Here is a 20,272-nt window from a genome sequence, read left to right on the forward strand (position 1 = left end):
CGCCGCCTCGAAAGCGCTCTGGAGGCCGCTTTGGCGGCCATTTCGCCGCGCATCTCGACCCCGCTCCCTCCGACTGCAGCCGCGCCGTGCGAGAGAGCCGCCATAGCCCCGGCCCCCAGCCCGCGCCCACAGAGCCCTGGGGCGGGGCGGGGCAGGGGCAGCGCTTGCGCGGCGGGGCTGGGGCCGCCGAAAGTTCGGGGCCACGTGGGGCGGCAGTGGGGCGGCCGCGGGGGGAGCGCGTCCCGCAGACGGCCCGGGAGCCCCGCTGCGCTCGGCTGCCGCACGCCCGCCGCACGCCCGCCCGCCGCACGCCCGCCCTCCGGCCCTCGCCATGGCTCCCGCCGAGATCCTCAGCGGCAAGATTGTCTCCGGGTACGTAGCGGGGCCGCCCTGCCCGCAGCGTTCGCCCGGGTTCCCTCGGGCGGGAAAGTCTGGGAGCCGCGGGGGTTTTACCCTTCGGGAAGGGAGCGCTGTAACCGGGAAGCTGAGGCGTGCCCTGGCGGCCCCCCGGGTGTGCTGGCAGCGGGATGGGGCTGTGGGGGGGCTCTGGCTCTGTGGACGAAGCAGGTTTGGAGACACCCTAAAGCTTTTTCACTACGTTGCAGCCAAAGCCCGCTCCTTCCTGGTTGTAAACTGGAAGTTATTAGACGAAGTACAGTATTAAAGGTCTTAAGGAGAATGTAAAGTGCTGTCAGTGCTCCCCAGAAACCAGCGGTGCGTCTGGTGGGGTCTCTTTGGCAGCCCCAGCCCCAGAGAGCACCTGGTGACCGCTCAGCATCGATGAGATGAGAGCCCAGGCAGGTGTGCAGCCGCTGGCTGACCCACAGCTTTTGTGTGTGCAAGCTGGGCTGTTGGGATGCTTTACGAGCAGGAGTTGGGAACATGTGCTTTAGGTATGGGCTCTGTGTTCATCCTGTACAGACATCGATTCTTCCTCTTTAGGGTAAAGTACGTTAATCCACGTGTTGGATAACGCATAGCTGAATGTTCACAGGTGTCTTGCCAAAGCTATTTAAAAGATTTGGGAGACCTTGAAGGAAGAAGTGTTCTCGTACTTTTCAGCATTTATTTAGGTGACAAGTCCTGGGTGTAGGTGAGCTTGTGTTGTGTCTTTTAATTTGCTTGTTTTTCCTGCTGCCCCTCTACATACACATCTCTAAGACAGCCAAATAGATTTCCCTATCCCTGGGGAAAATGGCAGTGTAATGATTTTGTTATATTCTGTGCAAACAGGGTTTGGCTAGGTCGGTTCATTGGGTACCCCCTGTTGATATAATTAGGGAATTCAGACAGAAAAGGTAAATTTGGAAAGGTATAAAGCAGTCTCAGCAAAGCAGTTAGTCTTTCTCTTAGGTATTGCTGTGTATGACACAGCTACATGTAACCAACAGTGGAACAGTTCTGAAAAGTAGGCCTAATGTGCCTTGAATCTGAATATCCACTAGGAACGGGTGCTTGCATGTTTTTTACCTGGTAATATTTGGGCCAGTACCACCTGTGTATTGCAGTCTCTCAGTCTTACGTGCTTGATTCCACCTGATCCTTTTGGCAGTGTTGAGCTCAGCAAACTCTGCAATGCCTGTCCCTGCTGCTGGTGGGACTTCATGATTTGCCTGTTGCAGTTTTTTTTTCTGTCATAGAAAGTCACCCTGAAGTTCAATAGGTCCTGGAAAGATGCTAGTTTGGGTACAATGATCATTCATGTTAAAACTTTCAGCTTCCTTAGCATGGCGTGTTGCATTACTTAATTAATTTTATTGATATAGGGGTGATGTTTTTTTAATTTCTGTTCATTCTCTGTATTACAGAAGCAGCTATAAACTAGCAGTTCTCAGAGGTGGGAACATTCATGATGTGCAAATACCAGGGAAGAGACTTGAGCTTTTAACGGGCACATACAGGAGAAAGGTTTGATTAACTTCTAGCACATCTCTTAAGGTGTTTGGCTGAAGTCTGGCTTCCTGAATCATCAAATCTTGACCTGAAGGAAAAATAATTGCAGTTGTCCAGCTGTCCTTCAGTTGCTGTATTTATGTCCAGTATAGCAGAAGCATCACCTGCTCCACGTGGGCCTTAGGTAGTTCTGCCTTTTCCTAGTGGAGTACTTGAAGAAGTCATGAGGAATTTGGCTGTGCACCCTGGAGACACCTGTCCCTTTCTTCCAGACCTCTAGAGAAGTGCAGGTCCAAAGGATTCTCACTATCCAGAGTTCACCTCCAGGCCATGAGTCTGGCGGCAGCAGCAGCAGAAGTGATAGGCATGTGGTTTTTCTAGGAATTTTCAACTGAACTGCCTGTTTTAGAAAGGGAATGCCCCTGGCTTTACATCAACTGCAAAACCTTTTCAGTTACTATCTTGTAGGGGGTGGGTTTTGTTACTTTACCCTTTAATTGAGAAAAATGTTTGTTTGTAAGTCAGTCAAATATTGACAAATGAGGTGAATCAAACAAGTAGTGTTCCAGCTATGTAATGCTGTGTTTCTGTGTGTGTTTTAAATCAAAGCTCATAAGTATTGTGAACTTTCTCCTCCAGCCACCAAGCACCCCTTCCTCAAAATAGATGAAAAAAATAACTAATTCTTAGTCATGGCAGCTATTTAAAAAAAAATCAGGTAGATACTGGCATTCTTATTCTTGTGAAACATGTAAAGAGAATAAATACTTTCAAAGAGTTTCTTTGCCTCCATAAATAAGGAAAACTTGATGAAGTGATAAAACTAGTTCCCACCTTAGAAAGTCTTAGAAAGTCAGAAGAGGTACAAAGGAAAATTGACATTTTCAGTGGCTTTGAATATTACCTGTGAGGATGGAGAGTGTAGTTAGGCTGGGCATGGTTAGGAGAACACAGCAGACATTGTTTTCTGTGTAGGATTTTGACGTTAATGCATCTCTCTCTAAGTCTGCTTCTGTCAGTACAAACAAGAAGCCTGGACAGTGTGTGAAATACATTAAGTATTGGATGAGTTATGCATCAGTCTTAAGTTGGCTGGTTACCTCAGGGTGGCTTTCCTCTACTTCTCTGAGTGGCTGTTTAGTAATCCTGCCTTAGATTTTGCTACAATTTAAATTTGCCTCATTGGCAAATGAATTACAAAAGATGAGTTATTGTATAACAGTACAGTAAACAAATGACTAAGGAGAGGAAGAGAAGCAGTGCTTTAAGTATGCATGATATGGCAGGTTGAAGGTAATAAAAATACAGTATTCTCCACCTTTTATTGCTGGTATTCCCTGATGAAAAAACAATCTCTGTTTCTGTGTCTAAAAGAGAGAGAGCAAAACATGGTAGTGGCTCTTCTTTATAGTTTATGTCCACTGCAGTGAGCTGTGTGTTCAGGCTTTACCATCTGAAAGAGCCCAGGTTTGGACACTTCTGGCTTGGCCTGAAGTGGTTGATAGCACCAGGGGTGGACCAACATTTCTGGTCTGGAAGAGTGGCTGATGAGTTGTGATGGCAGGGAAGACTTAACACCCCTCACAGCCCCTAGGGATGGGCCAGGTAGTGCTTTAGGTTTAAAGTGCTCGATAAAATGATGATCAGGCTCAGCTTATAACTGGAGATAACAGTGCAGTAAACAACTCCTCAGCCTTTTCAGTCTGGGCCTTAAATGGTTTTTTATGGAGTTCCTATTGAAACTCCAGGTAAATCTAGTCTGAAGTGGAAAAAATTCCCTATTCTCTGAGCTCCCTTTTACCAGATCCTACCCACCATGTTTCAGGCTTGCACTGGAGGGTCCCACGCTGTGGATAGGCTGAGTTAAAGTGAACTGCCAGTGCCACTGGGTGGCCCCAAATATGAGCAAGAACCCCATGTGTTCAGTGCTGTGCAGACACTGAATTTAAAAAAATGGGACCCTGCTCCAAAGACTTGATAAGAGAGAACACTGTCTGGTGGACAACAGGGCCACGCATCTGTGCACATCAGCACCAGCTTACGGGAAAGGCAAAGAACAAGTGGGGACTGCTGTGTCCCCTTTTGGAATGAATAAATCTCGATACCACTCCTTGTGAAGACAAATCATTGTAGATAGGTCTTAAGAGTGTTGTCTGGAGTGCTTGCAGCCGCACAAAGGTGGATTGAGTCCTTTCCTATTGCTCTTGTGTTTCCCATGATTCAATCACCCAATAGTAGGGTACTGTATGCAGTATCCATTTTGGGAAGCAGACATGATTCGTGTCATAGATGTTGGGAACATGGTATCATAACTCATCTTTGGGGCAAACTCTTCTAAGTTTTAAAGACTCAGCTCTGTGTTAAACTCTGTTGTTCTGTTGTCAGCCATCCACATTTGCGAAGTGCCTCAACTGCTGCCTGTCTCTCAGACCCACCTTGGGTTGAAGTTCTGGAAATGATGAAGAAGCATCTAAAAAAGCAGAAATGTCTTCCTGTATTTATCTGGTCTGAAGAGAGCTTATGGAAGTATTCGAGCTGACACAACCAAAAAGGTGGTTAAAAAACCTTGTGAGTGTGGAAGTGGTAGAAAGTAGCAGGCATTTTTCCTAGGAGATAATGACAGTGTGCCAGGAGCATGCAGTGGTGGAGCATGAGACAAGAGGGTGGGAGACTTGTGAACTCATTCCAACTCTGTTGTCTAAATGATGTCTTCCTGCAACTGGAGCCATCTGTTGAATTGTCAGCAGTGTTCAGATGGTATTTCCCAAGGTATTTCCTATCCCAGTGCCACTTCATTGAGCCAGCCTGTGACTTCCCTCAGGAGAGATTCCTCTGTGCCTCCTTTGGGTGCAAGTGGGATGTTCTGTGACAGTTCTTTGCAGCTCCTTCACAGCATTTTAAGATAATGCAGTTGTCCTGGCCTAGGACATGGTGCCACGGTGTTTTGGAGATGGGAAAGCTTGTTTTTCCGCATTATGGTGTTGGTCATGGGAGCAACAGGAGGTGAGCAGTGGCAGTGCTGCAGGCTGCTAGGAGGAATGGCTGCAGGGACAACAACTCTGACCAGGATGGTGCAGGACCTGGGGAGGACCATCAGCCTCATGCAGCCATTTCTGCAGGGCTGCAGCAGGAGCATTTCTGCTGCATGTTTGTGAAACCCTTGGGGAATCTGTGATCCAGGCAGTAAAGCCAAACCCTCCTCTTTGGGGACAGGCATCTTCTGGAGCATCACTGTCTCTGAGGAGGTATTTGCCAGGTCCTATGTTTGGCACTGTTTGCATGGACCCTGGACCCTGTTACTCACAGAAGGGACAGAAACACAGCCTGGTGTCATCTTCAGTATGGTGCTGTGTGTGCTCACCAGCTGAGCAGTGTGTGTCCGTAATACCACAGGAGGGTTTGGGGTTCTGCTGACGTGAGAGCCATGTTCTCTCCATTTACAGCAGAGCTGGAGCAGTGTGGTTTGTCCTTTGTTTGAATTTCTGGGAAATTAACTTAATAAATTTAAATTCAGCTCATTGTTGCAGTCTACAGAAAGAAATGCTAACAAGTTCTTTAATCTTTGGAGCTGGCTATTGCACTGTATGCTTAAAACCATGTGCTGTCCTTAACCTGTGTGGACCCTGGACTTTTGTTTGCTGCATGAGTTTGTTTGTGGAAGGGCACGTGGGCACAGGGGGGGGCTTAAGAGCCAGAGAGAAGGCTTTTGGAGAAGTGGCCACATAGAATTGCAAATTTTTTGTTTGAAGACTCAAAAAAATTTTTGTAGAGCTAGTAAAAAAGTGTTGATTTATCAATATGAACTTTTATGTTTGGGTAGGCCTGAGGTCCACAATAGAATTTTGCAGACTGTGTGACTAAATAGCTGCTGGCTTGCAAAGATAATTTTTTATGGTTTTGGTGAGTCTAAGGAGTTAAAACAATGATTTCTTCTTTTTTTCTTGAATTTTCTCTCAAACCTTTGCCCCTGTGGTTTTTGTGGACACGGGAGAGCAGTGGTACCCAACGCTAGGTGGCTGTCTAACAAGTGATTTCTTGATGCAAGGCTCCTAAAGCAAATCAGCACTGACAGCACCACGTTTGTATGCTTGTATTTTACCCTCCTTCTGCTGAAGGGGAAGTGAGCCAGTGCCTAATTACAGAAAACGACAACAGTGTAACGTGTGAATAGTTGTGGCTGCTGGGTGTAAAAGCACCCTGCAGCCCTGCTTCACAGAGGACAGAGGAAATTGGGTGGGCTCATTTCTCTTCAGCTGAGAAGACTGGAATAAAAGTAGTAACTAAACCTGGGGCCCTTTCTAATTGGTTGTCCCTTACGAGGGCTTTGTTGCATCATAAATTATATTATATTTAATACTTGTTTGCATTTCTTTGTGTTTGCTGGCCACGAACCAGTGCTTCCCTTTCATTACTGAGCACCAGAGATTGTTCTCAGACATAGCTCCCTCGAGAGCTGCCCACAGCCCCCACTCACAGCCCACGTGCAGGGGGTTTCTGATGCTCCTTGAGATTGCTGTGTTGTTGTTACAGACTCATGAGCCAGCTCAGGTGCCTTCCCTAGGGGCTTCCAGCTGGAGTGTAAGGAGAGGCAGTTGTAGATTTTGCTACCCAGCAGATGAATTTTTGTCACTTAAGCACAAAGATTTGCTGGGATAAGGTTTTCTATGACACTGTTTTCTGAACTCATCAGCTGGTCTTGATGTCAAGTCTTCTACAGAGGTGACAGCCAAAGGAAAGCTCAGAACTACTGATTCTTGAGTAAGGCTGAAAGCTGCTGCTTCAACTGTAGCTTGTTAAGAGACTTTGAACCACTTGACCAGATGCAAACACCTATAAATACTCTGAACCCATTCCTCAGGTACAGCAGAGCTCTGACCACGTGATTCAGGATGCAGCAGGAGAGATGCATGATTTGGGATGTAGCTGAAGGCTGTGACTCCCTCTGAGATGAGACTTAAAACAGCCTTAGGGCTGCTTCTAGCTGGGCCAGCTGCAGCTGTCCCCTGGGATCAGTGCTGCTGGGTTGAGAGAGTTGTGTGCTGCTCCCATTTCCCTGTCTTCCTGCCTCTGGCATTTCTAATTTGGAGTTCACAGTTGCAGGGTAGAGCTGCCTCACTGGCTATCTGTTTTCTTGGAGTTTCCCTGTATGCAGGAATCACAGCCTCCCAGCTAGCATCAGCCATGTACTCTGTCCCTGTACCCTTGCTGTTCACATTTTTAATGTGCACCAACAGCACCTCCTCCCATCTGAGAAGTCTGGTTCCACTTGGGAAGACCTGGTGATACTGATTTGAGGATAGATGAGCACAAGGAGACCGTCTGTGTTTTAAACAAAAGGGTGTTTGGTTCAGGGTAGATTTGCTGAGTGTGATGGTAGCATCTTCTCGTCTCTGAGAACAGGACACAGGATGGAGATCACATGGAGGACGGACCTGTCAAGCCTCTTGTGTTCTGTGAGGTTTTGCTTACCTGGCATTTGCTTTTGAGTGTCTCTTACATATGCAGTGCAGTGCCACAGCCTCCATCCAGTGCCACGAGCCCATGAGATGGACACAACTGGTCAGTTCTTCTCTCTGAATCCTGACTACTTCTGGTGAGGAGACAGAGCAGTTGGGCCTGGCACCTTCCCTGCTGAAAGATCATGCCTGTGGGGCCAGAGAGTGGTTGAGAAATTAGAGAGGAGTGCAAGGCTGGAGAGAGGTGGTAACAGTGGCTTTCAAGCTGTCAGTGGCTAATTTCAGTGCTGGGTACTCGTTATTAAAACATTCCATGGTAAACTCGGTATGAGTTCACATGTGAACTAGAACAGCTAATCAGTGCTCTGCTTCAAAGTTATGTTTTTTATAATTGTATCCTTCAACTTGCCTTTACTGAAGAGTTGACCTGAGCTGTGTACCAGGGTTTGGCAACTTTTCCTCCCCTCTCTCCACCTCCCATTTTCCTCCCTGCTCTATCTTTGGGTACCTCCTGCTTGTTTAGTTAGATCCCAGAGTTTTACCATTGTGGATTCATAATCCTTTACCAGGACAGCTTGCTTGTGTGACACTGACAACGGGTACCTGTGGGATTCAGGTAATTTTAGTACAGCACAGGTGGAAAGAGGATTTCCTTTTTAGAAAGGTGTTTGAAATCCCAGGAGTTTCCATGCCAAATTTTGAACTTTTTTTTTTTACCCTTGTATCCTATGAGACCATGAAGAGGTGTGTGAAGAAGCACAATGTGGACTTTAAAAAAATAAAATTATTTAAATAAGTTGGAAGGAACCTGTTTCCAAAGAGTCTTAGTGATTTATGAACATCAATCTTATTTGGAGATTGCTGGGAGCTGTGTACTCGAGGCATAAGTACGTGTTTGCCAGTCTGCCCATCTGTCACCTTTCCAGCTCCTGACTGTATCAGAACAACTCCATCACTGTATCAGAATTCAGCCCTGTGATTAACTTCTACCTTGTATTTGTTTTCATTTTTTTTCCCCTCTTCAGGCAAGTGAGAGACAGACTAAAGCAGCAAGTTGCTGAGATGGCTGAGAAATTTCCAGGCTTCAGACCAGGACTCGCCATTTTGCAGGTATTGTTTTCTTTAATTACAGCTACAGAAAATATGAGTTGCTTTGCAGTGGTAAGGGCACAGCTGATGAGCTTCATCAAAGCTGCCTTGCAGTTGGTGGCATTTTATAAGGAGCAGAAGCCCTGAATTCTCCGTGGGATGGTAACACAGTCCTGTTATGCCTTTTTGCCAAGCATCAGGGCCCAAAATTTTTTGGGGGGTTTTCAGTTGTTTTATTTCTTTTTTCAGACCCTGTTCTCTGTTGGAGTGTTGTGTTTGTGAAATAGTGAAATTAAGCTGCTTGCCTATTAAGAGCAAGAAATGCTTGCAGACTCTATTCCAAATCTCTACACTTGAGTGAGCCCCGAAGTCTGGCAGCTTTCAGAGGTGTTTGTACCAGAAATCCTCCAGCTGGGATGTTTATTAAGTGATTTGGTCTGCTATTATGTCAAAATATGGAGAGATAAGAGGGGCAGAGGAGGGGAGGGAACCCAAACAAAACTAAAACTACCTTTGGCCAAGATGACTTTGAGTGCAGGGGATGGAACAACATCCAGTTGCAGAATTGGATATCTCTCAGAAGTAAGTGTTAGGAGTCTACACAGAAATGCTTGCAGAGGTGAAAAGCACTTGTCAGGTACAGAGGTTTGACCTGTGTTTGGCAGAATTTTTTTCCTCTGCAGCTATAAAAAGTGGGAACTCTTTGTGCTTAGGTCAGAAGGTGGCTAGCAGTAGTAAGTGTCATGTAACAGGAAGGAACTGTGTGTCCACAAAGGATTGGGGGAATATAAGTGGCTGCTTAGAGAAGTGACTTCTGTCCTGATTCAGTGTTTTGGGCTCCTGCAGAGCTTTTGGTGCCTGTCTGTGGATTCCAGTGCTAATACCACCATAGCACACAAAGGCCATGCTCCTCTTTGATGCCAGGAACAAATTTGTGCTTGTGTTTTGGGGTTTTTTTCTGGTTTTCATTTCCATTAGCTTTAAGAAGATTGTCCCTACGGAAAATTTGTCTGTGGGTGCTTAGAAGGAAGGAAGGAGGGTCTTTTATTTAAAATTTAGTAGTGCTTTGATGAAAGCTGCTGGACTGTTGACCTCATAAACTGTCTTCAAAAGTTGCTGTCTTGTAGCATTATTGGATCATTTTCATGGTGGGCCTGGATTCAGTCCTGGATTGTCTCAGAGTCCTTTACACGACCTGTTTGGCTGTCTGACACTTTTGTAAGCTGCCAAAGTCTGGGCTTGGGGTTCATCTCCTCCTACTGATATTTGCAGCCATCTATTTTTCAGTGAAGTCAGGACAATGAGCTGTTTCTGATACGTAGCACCCCACACATTATGTACTCTTTACTTGGGAGGCATCTGGTGTCCTCTGAGCTCAGAGAGTCAGTTAATCTTTGGCTTTTTGTCCTGAAGTCAGTAATTCCTTATTCACACAATATATGTTTGCTGCCATCTCCTGCTCCTCTGTCCTGTATGAGGCAACCCTTTTCCTAAATCCAGCAGACTTTACAGAGAGACAGCCCCTTTATCTATACCTAGGGAGGAAGAACCCCAGTGTGTTCTGGGGGGTCAGGTAATGCAGTCACCCCTGCAGCTTGTAATCTATGTGAGAACCTGGGATAGCTCCCAGGTACCAGGGAACAGGGTTTCAAGAGCTTCCTTATCAGCTTTTCCATATTTGACCCCTATTTTTTTAAGGTTAGAAGGAGTATTACCTTTAACAAAACATACTGGATGATGCAAGTCGTCTCCTGAAATGCAGCTGTACTGTAAGCACCCAATACTGCCAAAAACTGCAGGCATTTGTTCCACTTGCTGATTTCTCTTTGTGCATCACTTTGTCCTTGTTTTGTTTTTTGTTTGGCAGAAAAATTCTCAAGTTTCAAAACAGCAGTGGAAGAAATGTCTGCATCAAAGCACACATGTGCATAAAATTAAGATTCCTGGGTATCAAAGAGGCCCAACTTTTCTGAAAGCAGTAATCAGATAATTGAATGTTATCAGCACCTGCTGATCATGTTAATTAGCTGAGGATTTAACTTCCTCAGATCAGATGGCAGGCAGTATTTTCTGCTTTGGAGACCACTGTGTTTCTAAGGTTTTTCAACAGATGCAAATGCTGTTTGTGCAAGAGATCAGACAGCTTGTCTTTATCTGCCTCTTACTTGAAAGAACTTTCCTTTTAGCTCCAGCTACTTATATCCTCTGTCAGAGTGTTTTACAGTTATTCAGGAATAACTCTCTGTCCTTGATGTAGATCCAAGGAAGCTGAGGGTTAAGCCCATCTCAGCCTGTGTCTCTATTCTGTGCTGTAATTCAACTGTCTTTTCATCCTTAGGTTGGAAATCGGGATGATTCAAACCTCTACATTAACATGAAGCTGAAGGCTGCTGCTGAGGTAATGCCTGAACTTTCAGGACTACTTTTTACCCTCCTACAGTTGGTCAAATCTGAATTCGAAAAACCAGATGCAAGTCAAATAGTTTTGTCTAAGCTTTTCCAGTATTGGAGGAACCAGTGCTGGCCTGAGTTCTCCGTTACAAGGATGTAGTGTAGGTGTGTAACCTTAAAGCCAAGTGGGGTGCTCTGGTCACAGCAGTGTGGATTGGTGCCACTTTGTGTGACCATCTCAGATTACATTTGTCTGAAGTGCTGATGTCTTTCCTGACCTGTGGCCTTGTCCTTATCTTCCCTGTATGCCTTGTATGTACCTGCACTTGCCTTGTGCTTGTCACAGGTACAACATTACATGCTACAACAGGGCAGGAACACAGATGAGTCCATTTTTCCCTAGGTGGTACCTGGCATTTCTGCTGGCATTTCAAGGCAGTGTGCTGTCAAGCAAAGTTGATGTTGTTCATGTCAAAAGGTGAATAGGATGGTTAAAGGACAGACTGAGAAGGCAAAGAACTAATCTTTCTCTGATGGTATTTCTAAATCATAGAACTTGCAGCCTCAGGAACAGGAGATAGACCTGGGAAATGTGACAAAATGCAGCTGTGATTTAGCTGGATAGAGAGATTAACCAGATCAATTGGATGTCAATTCAGAAATCAGATAATTTCTTGTTATTCTCATTTGCAGATTGGGATCAGTGCCAATCACATAAAACTGCCAAACACAGCAACAGAAGCTGATGTAAGTAATACAGCCAGTGATGAAAAAATACATAACTTTGGTGTTGAGCTCAAGATATCTTTGCCCCGTCATTGTATAAAAAAGGGCTACTTGCCCATCAATATTAACTTATGAAAAAAGAGTTGGAACCTGGTGAGGTGTTTTTGTGGTTTTTTTTAAAGAAAACTAAAACACTACAATGTAAAATTTAGAGACTTTAAGAGCTATTTTTTTAAAATAAAAAAATTAAGTGGTTTATACTTTTCGGTGGAAAAACTAAACATAAAGTGCATATCTTTTAATCCAGGTAGGATTATGTTTTTTCCTTTGCATCAGTCATATTTCAGTTTATCAGCCATTAGTTTTGTGGTCTTTGCTGTTGTAGGTGCTCAAGTGCATTGCCTCTTTGAATGCAGACCCAGCTGTCCATGGCTTTATAGTGCAGCTGCCACTCGACTCTGACAAACCCATCAACACAGAAAAAATAACCAATGCTGTTGCACCTGAGAAGGACGTGGATGGGTAAACTGACTTCACCCCTGGAGAGCATGACAGCTGCTCCAGAAAGAAACCTCTTTTCTTTAATTTCTCTTGAACAGTGAGGTTGGATATCTTACTTGGCCTTTACTCTTTCAAAATACAGCTTGAGTAGCATCAATGCTGGAAAACTCTCTAGAGGGGACCTTGGTGACTGCTTTATTCCTTGTACGCCAAAGGGATGCATGGAACTTATCAGGCAGACAGGTAAGGAGGTTTCATACATTATTCTTGAGTGCAGTAGTCTTCAATAAGTGTAGAAATTACACACATTGCAAGGCTCAGCTTCACAGCTTCTGCTGAGATACCACATTTCATCTCTGCTGCCTTAGATAGTAAAAGAACTAGGTTAAAATGGTCTTTCCTTCTTCCCTCCCAACTGCAATTCCCTACCACACACAGCAAAGCAAAATAGTATTCTGAAGTACCAGGGCCAGACTTAAACTGACCAAGACTCCAGGGCTGCCTGAGTTAGTGTGTACCAGGCTGCACAGTGACCTTTTTTGCTCTCTCCTGACTCTCTGTGGTGCAGGTGTCCAGGTGGCAGGGAAGAGAGCCGTGGTGATCGGTCGCAGTAAGATCGTGGGTGCTCCTATGCACGACCTGCTGCTCTGGAATAATGCAACAGTCACCACGTGCCATTCCAAGACCTCCACCCTGGCTGAGGAGGTAAGGGCAGGCTGCAGTTACTTGTTCCAGGCCACTGCTGCTCTGTGCACATTACTGCTCAGTGTGTTGCTGCTGTGAGTCATTACGTCTGGGGTGTCTTTCATCTGAATTGGTTTCCCAGTCCTGCTCGTTGCATGGTTATGTAAATCCTTCTGCTGGAATAGGATCTTGATTATTTTTGACACTTAATTAGAGGGGTTTAGTTACAACAGTAAAATTATTATTTTTGTTGTCTTTGAGCAAGTGCTGAGAATTTAATCATCCCTTCCTAATCTCCCTGTAGGGGTAGGTAAAACAGCATTTTTTTTTGTTGTCTTGGTTTTTTTTTTTTTTTTTACCAAAAAGGCCGGGTGGTCTTCTGCTCTAATGGCTGAGAAATGTTAGGCCAGATGATTTTTCTGTTGGTTTGTTTTTTTCAGTCGATTTTCTATGACAGGGAGTTGGTACCATTTTCCTCTCAGCAGTGAGAGTGACAGAAATAGTGTTTTGCTGTGCTGCCACCTACTTGGATTTCGTAGAGCTATCAGCACTGCCAGGCTCTGTAGGCAAGTATTAAAGTTGAAGAGGGAGTAGGAGTGTTTGAATATAACTCACAAAGTATATCAGAAACACTGCAATGCTTCATGCCCTTAAGTTGCTGTTCAGTAAGACCATCATTAGGTTGATTAAAAATTGGTGTGCTAATACTTAATGAAATCTTAAAAATAGTTTCCCTGCCTTGAAGATTAAAAGAAAAAAATTCCAAGGGATAGCAGCTTCCTAAGCAAATGTGAATGAAGCAGTGCAGGAACTGACAATGAGCTTTAGTTGGAGTCTTTAACACCAGCTTCATGACTGAATTTGTCAAATTTACTGAGTAGTCCCTGAATGAATATTAGTGCTGAAATACAGTCAGTTTCCTGTGGAGTTGTGTGTTATGCAGTCCTGGACATGAAAAGCACAAGACAGTGCTGTCACAAGTGAAGTGCTGCTTAGTTCTGTGCAGGGGTTGTTCTTGGCTGAGCAAGATGAGTTCTTGCTGTCTGATGAGTGCTCGGTGTATTTCTAGCACTGAATGTGCAGGGATATTTGAAGGGAGGAAGAGACGAATATTCAGAAGGCTTTAATTTTATCTAAATGTAGCCTGTATGATCCACTTGGGAATCATGGAGGAGTTCAGAGGAGGTTGTGAAGTGTTGACTAGCAATAGTTCAGGGTAGGAGTGTGAAAATAGGCCATAATTTCTAGCTTCAGGAATTTGTCCTTGCCAAGGAACTGGCAGCTACCTTTAATTGCTGACAGTGCCCTTCCATGCCTCCCAAGGCAATGGGTGAGCACAGTTTCACTGCAGCTGAAGCTGATCTAAGTTGCTGCAGAAGCAGCTCTGCATTTTCCACTGCCAGTGTGATCCACAGTTGTTTGTTGTTTTTTAATTTTTTTATAGGTTGGCAAAGCTGATATCCTGGTGGTTGCAGCTGGTAGAGCTGAAATGGTAAAAGGTGAATGGATCAAGCCTGGTGCAATTGTAATAGACTGTGGAATTAACCATGTGCCAGGTGCGTGGGTAATGTATAACAAGTGGGGATGTGTTTGTTTGTATGTAAATGCAGTTGTTAAGTTCATGAATACTGTTTCCTTGGTGTCTCTGGTCCATATGGACTTCTTTCTCTTGTAAGTCTGTCTTAATTAGTGATGGCAACCTCTGACCATGCCAAAGTCAAGAAACACTGGTCTGAAGTACTCTCCTAAAGGAGATCAGTGGCAGTTTTGATTCTGCCTTCAACAAGGCTGATGATTAATAGAGGAAGGAGGAGGCCTCAGATATATTGCAACAGAATATCCATTTAATTTGCCCCAGCTACATAGTGAAGTCTTGTCACTGTTGTCACTTCGGAGCGCTCGGCTTTGCTGTCATTACTTCGTGGTTGGATCTGAAGAAGCTGTTCTCTTTGAAATACAGAAATGACAAGCAGTCTCTTAAAGTAGCTGTGGATTTGTTGAATCACAGCATTAACTTCTTAGGCTTGAATGGCTGTTGTCTTGAAACAAAGCAGATTGTGCAAGAGCATTGGTGACAATGGCTCAGGCATAGAATAAAGTGCTTTAACATAATGGGTTTTAGGGTAGGGTTTCACTTAGCTGCTCCTTCCTTGTAAAGATGGTACAGACAGTCTGGCAATTTCTGTTTTCATCTCATTTAAAATCCAAATTACAGATATTGAATGATATGGAAAATTAGTCACTCTTTCTGTGCTACACCCACAAAGCTTTTAAAAGGTAGTTTTCATAATCAGTCATTTTGTTGCCATTATTTAACAGAATGTAAAGAAATTTCTGTTCAGTGGTCCTGTTACTCAAAGTTGACATTAGACTGCATTTAAAAACATTAGTCCTCTATCTAATTAAAAATAAAAAGTCATCTGCTGTTGCTGTTTGTTGCTTGATATTTTTGTTCCAAGCTACCCAATCTTAGGCCATTTGCCAAAACCCACAGGGTCACTGCTGATGTGCATGAAGCAGAATGGTTTGGAGTCTCCCCAACTGACATGTTGCATATAAAATCCCCATTGTGTTTCTGATATATGATGGTATGACTTTTTTTCAGGCATTATGTGAGCTCTGAGGACACATCCCTGTTCCTGAGCAATTAGCCTGCCTTGAGCAGTGCACTGACATCTGAGCTTCTTGTACACCCAGCCCAGTCAATGTCACGTGGAGTACACTTAATGGCATTGAGATTTGATAATTGAGACTTGATAGAGTATCATGGAAGTTGTCACATTTTGAAATGATGGATGCCACAGACTTTTTTTTTTTCTTTCCTGTGGTTTTCTGAAGCTGCTGAGTTTTCCTGACTTTTTTTCGCTCTGGTATGAGAGACTTTTTGCAAAAAGTTTTCAGATTGATCTTTTGGGAGGTGACTACCAGAATTGTGGGAATTGCAGTGCTACAGAAAGAACAGCAGCCTATTTGCTGGCTTCTCCGGCTGAGTCACTCTGCAGATAGAATATTGCTGCTAGCTGTGATGGTGCTTTAAATGTGATAGGGTGAGAGAGCACATACATCTTACCGCAGGTGTGAGTGCACCCAGGTTAGTGCCTCCCAGGTGCAGCTGTGAGTTGCAGCTGGAGGACGTGGCAATCTCTGGTTATGCCTTCGGTTTGCTAGTCAGGCAGATGCCAATCTGATTTATGAGGACATTAACCTCCTGCAGTCTTGCCAAGTTGGAGTTAGGACAAGTTATAGCCATGTAGCACCATATAATTGCAGCTGTGGTGCTTTTGAATGGAGGGTGGCCTGAATACTTCCAAGGGTGCTGGTTTGGAGGTTAGAAGAGACACTTCAGCCACATCTGGCTTTGTGTTCGTGTTTACTACAATGAACAGAATTGCTTCCAGGTCTCCAGGTAGACAGAGAGGAAAAAATGATCTCCTGAAACCTATACTAGAGCAGACAAGTGTCTCTTACTTTCCAGCCTGGATTATATTTGACTCTCCCCACTGCTGCAGCTGGAGAGCTGGTCTAGCAAATACTCTGAATGCCTTATTCCAGGCCTGTAGAAGTTGCTTTGCTACAGAAAGGGAAAGCAGTGCAGGTAGAGGATATTCCCAGAGATGGCAGTCCCTGGAATGTCCCTCTCTGAATCCTGATGGAGGAAGCAACTTTGTTCAAAATTCTCTGCTATGGGATTTTGCAGCCCTTGCTAACAAGGAGCCTTGAAAGTGGAATATGAGAGTGGCTTTTTTGCAACATGGTTACAGTGTCACTGATACTCCCTGTAACTAGTTTGTATTTTTTAAGAGTAGGATGGTGAATACTGAGAAGGTGAAATTATGGGGAGAGATGGCAAGTATTGCATGTGAGCTTTCTTTCAAAAGAATATTTTGCAGGTAGTTGAATAGCTCCTAGGCCGTGCTTGGCAGTGCTTGGTGTGAGATGCAGAAGCAGGGACTGGGGGATTGTTTGGCGTGTGCTCATCTCTATGTCTGTGTAATAGATGAGGTAGTTTGGAGTGCCAGCTTGTTTTCTTGGGCCAAGAGCCTTCCTGGCCAGGATGGCTGATGAGCCTGCTTGGCATCCTTGGAAGAAAATAAAATTACATTATTTACCTTTTGCAGCCTTAATTAGATTGGTCTCTAGGGGGGAAGGCCAGACTGGTCTGCAGTTCAGGCAGCCAAGCTGATAGCGGCTGCAGAAACACTGGTTAACAACTGCGATGTTGTTCAGGCTTTGAGCTTTAGGGAGAAGCAGTGTTGCTTAAAACACAGCAGCAAAGCGTCCAAGCTGCTAATTGTCAGTAACAATGCAGCTAAGAAATAATGTTGGCAGGAGCTGCTTTTGTTCTCTCTTTGGTTTTATCATAATCAGCTGTTCAGGAGTTTGGTTCCTGTTCCACTCCTCCCCCTCACCAGATGTATATGAAAGTTATTGATTGTGTTCTGTTCAAACATACACTGATTGTATGCCATATAATATTTCAAAACAACATTAAAATCTATTTTCAGGTTTTCACACTGTTTAGAAGCTCCCTAGAGTCCTTTATCTGAAGTGAGCATCTGCCATTCCAGGAGCAACTTAAGTTTTCTGGTTTTATGTGCTGTAATCAATGACTTGCTTAGATGACTGTGCCACTTTACTAGTACATTTTGTCCCTTTCTCTCTTTATGGTTGAGCTTAAAGGTCACCACTGGAAAAAAGGGCTGTGTCTGCTTCTAAATTGTCAGGTCAGGTAGTGCAGGAGGATATAGCAAAATATTTTGCCTGAGAGAAAGCTTCAGTAGGATAATCTTTCTTAAACCACCTGTGAGGTTTGTTTTGACAAGACTGATATCTATGAACTGCAGTATTTACTGGTCCATCGTTAAACTAGCAGTGATAATTGAAAAGCTCAGCACTTTTCTGCCTTCAGTTTCTGTAAAGGCAGGTGATTTCATTCAATAATAATGCCCAGATGTCCTCCAAAATGGAACAGAGCAAATGTAAGCCTGGGGGTTTGGAAGCAGTCAGCCATGTTTCATCTCTCACCTCTTCTAGACTGTTGGTTTATATCTCATTCAAACTGCCCTGTGGGCCATGAGCCACTGAGAAGAGACTTGCATTCTCCAGGAAAGGGAGATCTGGCTGGCTGAGGATAAATGGTGCTTAATGGAAGGATGTGTTATATGAGCTGTTGACACTCTGTGAATGAAGTATGATGACAACAGCTTCATCTTGTGATGTTGTTTTAGCTTTTTAATCTTTCTTTGCAGCTTCCTGGGTACTCAGCTTCTATTTTGTTTGCCCCAGCAGAATTAAAGACTTCAGCTTCAGTCAGTGCTGTCTCCTCTGTTGCTGTGGTGAAATGTGATGTGTAACTTACTTTTCTCCTTAAATCCCCAGACAGCACAAAGGCCAGTGGAAAAAGAGTTGTGGGAGATGTGGCATACACTTCAGCAAAGGAAAAAGCCTCCTTCATCACCCCAGTTCCTGGTGGTGTTGGGCCTATGACTGTGGCCATGTTAATGCAGGTACTGTGGTCGTCTCCTCTGTGTTTGCTTTGGGGGATGTTGCTGCTGACCATCAGCACACTACCAAAGCAGCTGGTACTCCCTTCTTGCTCTTGCAGAGGTCTAGTTAGGATTTCTAACTTCTAGTCCAGACAATTTGGATTCAGTTAACTGAGGAAGAAGATGGACTTCAAGGAAATGCTAGAAGAAAGGTTTCTGGTTGGTTGTTTTTGCGGGGGTTTGGCGGATTTTTTAGGGGTTTTTGAGCGTGGTTGCTCAAAACCATAAGAAATGGGCTTGTCTTATAATGCTCTGGCTGTAATTCTGAAACTATCCATAGGGTGATTGGATACAAAGGAGAGTAACAGTATAAACCAGCTCCCTCTGTTTCTGTGCTTTGCTTGAGAGACCCTGCTGGCACAGAACACCCAAAATAATCCAGCACACTGGAAGATTGGTAGAGAGATAGATATGGTGGGATTTTTTCTTCTTAAGAAAACTGCAAGCAGAATCTCGTTTTGGATTATTAGCAAATGCTTTAACGAAAGCACTTTGGTTTAATCCCAGACTGAGACAGATAGGAGGGGCACACCTTTCTGGTCTCTTTGTTAACCAGCGTGGTTCATGCAGTGGTGGTTGCTTTAATGTATTCCCATGCTCATTTTAGAGCACTGTGGAGAGTGCGCAGCGTTTTCTGGAGAAGTTCCAGCCTGGAAAATGGACCATCCAATACAACCAGCTTACCCTGAAGATGCCTGTTCCAAGGTAATGCTTTCAAATCAAGCTGCTGGCAGTATTGATGCAGTATAGTATTCACTTCTCTTCTCAGGCTTTGTGTAATATAGGGCTTACATGTATGTAGACTGTAGCTGGGATTGAAGTTTGGAGAGAATTAGAGAGAAAGCACTCTTAAGTCTTCTTGAGGGAGCAGAGCTAACCTGCAGTGGTGCTATCTCTTGAAGTGTAGTCAGTTTCACTGGGGTCATTCTGATAATGCTAAGGCTCAAACATGGACTTTCACAGACTTCAGGCCAGCTAGATGGTTGCTGATTCAGGAAACAGTGAAAAACTTGTATTTTGGAAAATTTTCAATCTGGCATGCCAAAGTCCTAATATCTTCAAATAGAAGTTGTTGGTGTCAAGTCCCCAAGGAGCAGCTGAAAATATGTAAAATACCATATGAGATCATAACACATTGCCTACAAAAGGGATTTGGGGAAATGGGGAGTTTGGGGAGAGGGGTTGTTGTTTGGTTTGGGTTTTGCCTTTTTTCTTTATTTTTAAAAAGGCAACTCTGAAGATGTGTCTATTCTAATGTACCTGATATTGGTGGGTACATTGATTCATTTAACTAAGGGGTTTAAAGGTTGAGTTCTAAAATATAGATTAGGTGTTTTGTAGTTTATGCCATCCAGAAGCAGGGAATTTGGGGTAAGTCCTTGACTTACTTATAAACTCATCTTGCTCTTTCTCTTTAAGTGATATTGAAATCTCACAGTCTTGCGTGCCCAAGCCCATTGACCAAGTTGCAAAAGAAGTTGGCCTTTTCCCTGATGAGGTGGAGCTCTATGGCCAAACTAAAGCCAAGGTTCAGCTCTCAGTTCTGAACCGTCTGAAGAACCAGCCAGATGGCAAATACGTCGTTGTTACTGGGTAGGTGTTTGCTGAGACATCACTTACAAGATGAAAAGAGATTTTATGAGCATGGCTTGTTGTTGTATTTTCTTTTGGTAGGGTGACTATATGAGGTGCTCTGGGTTTTCATAAATCACACTGAAAATGTAGTAGTTTGGGAAGTAGATTGATGACTTGTGGCAAACAGTGGGAATGTAGCTTAACGTTTCTCTCCAGCAGATGAATTGTTTTGGTCTACAGGTCAGGGTTATGAAGGGTAGACTGGTTGCTGGCCAAATTTCTCCTGGTCTAGTAGCCTGCCTTCAGTAGGAACAAGCAAATTGTTTCGGAGGAAAGTTGTCAGCAGTTATGTGATAATTTGCCAATCTCTTTCCAGTTTTGAACTGATGAACATTAGCTGAAGTCTGAGCC

At 44.1% G+C, this 20,272-nt stretch overlaps 1 protein-coding gene across 2 annotated transcripts in view; it reads left to right on the forward strand.

The window, feature by feature from the left end:
* Window positions 1–237: 237 nt before the first annotated feature.
* The window catches only part of MTHFD1 (methylenetetrahydrofolate dehydrogenase, cyclohydrolase and formyltetrahydrofolate synthetase 1), a 40,758-nt gene continuing 20,723 nt past the window's right edge, over window positions 238–20,272 (forward strand). Inside the window, exons 1-11 of one of the 2 annotated variants that reach the window (XM_032110795.1) lie at window positions 238–372; window positions 8,375–8,459; window positions 10,777–10,836; window positions 11,523–11,576; window positions 11,941–12,077; window positions 12,199–12,299; window positions 12,625–12,761; window positions 14,185–14,296; window positions 18,120–18,247; window positions 18,894–18,991; window positions 19,706–19,879. In XM_032110795.1, the coding sequence (XP_031966686.1) occupies window positions 332–372; window positions 8,375–8,459; window positions 10,777–10,836; window positions 11,523–11,576; window positions 11,941–12,077; window positions 12,199–12,299; window positions 12,625–12,761; window positions 14,185–14,296; window positions 18,120–18,247; window positions 18,894–18,991; window positions 19,706–19,879 (1,127 nt within the window). In that variant the 5' untranslated portion in view covers window positions 238–331. Of the gene's footprint in view, window positions 373–4,398; window positions 4,446–8,374; window positions 8,460–10,776; window positions 10,837–11,522; window positions 11,577–11,940; window positions 12,078–12,198; window positions 12,300–12,624; window positions 12,762–14,184; window positions 14,297–18,119; window positions 18,248–18,893; window positions 18,992–19,705; window positions 19,880–20,272 lie in introns of those variants that run through there. The other variant, XM_032110796.1, reaches the window with a different exon arrangement.

Source organism: Corvus moneduloides, chromosome 6, assembly GCF_009650955.1.
Source record: "Corvus moneduloides isolate bCorMon1 chromosome 6, bCorMon1.pri, whole genome shotgun sequence".
Lineage (NCBI taxonomy): Eukaryota > Metazoa > Chordata > Aves > Passeriformes > Corvidae > Corvus > Corvus moneduloides.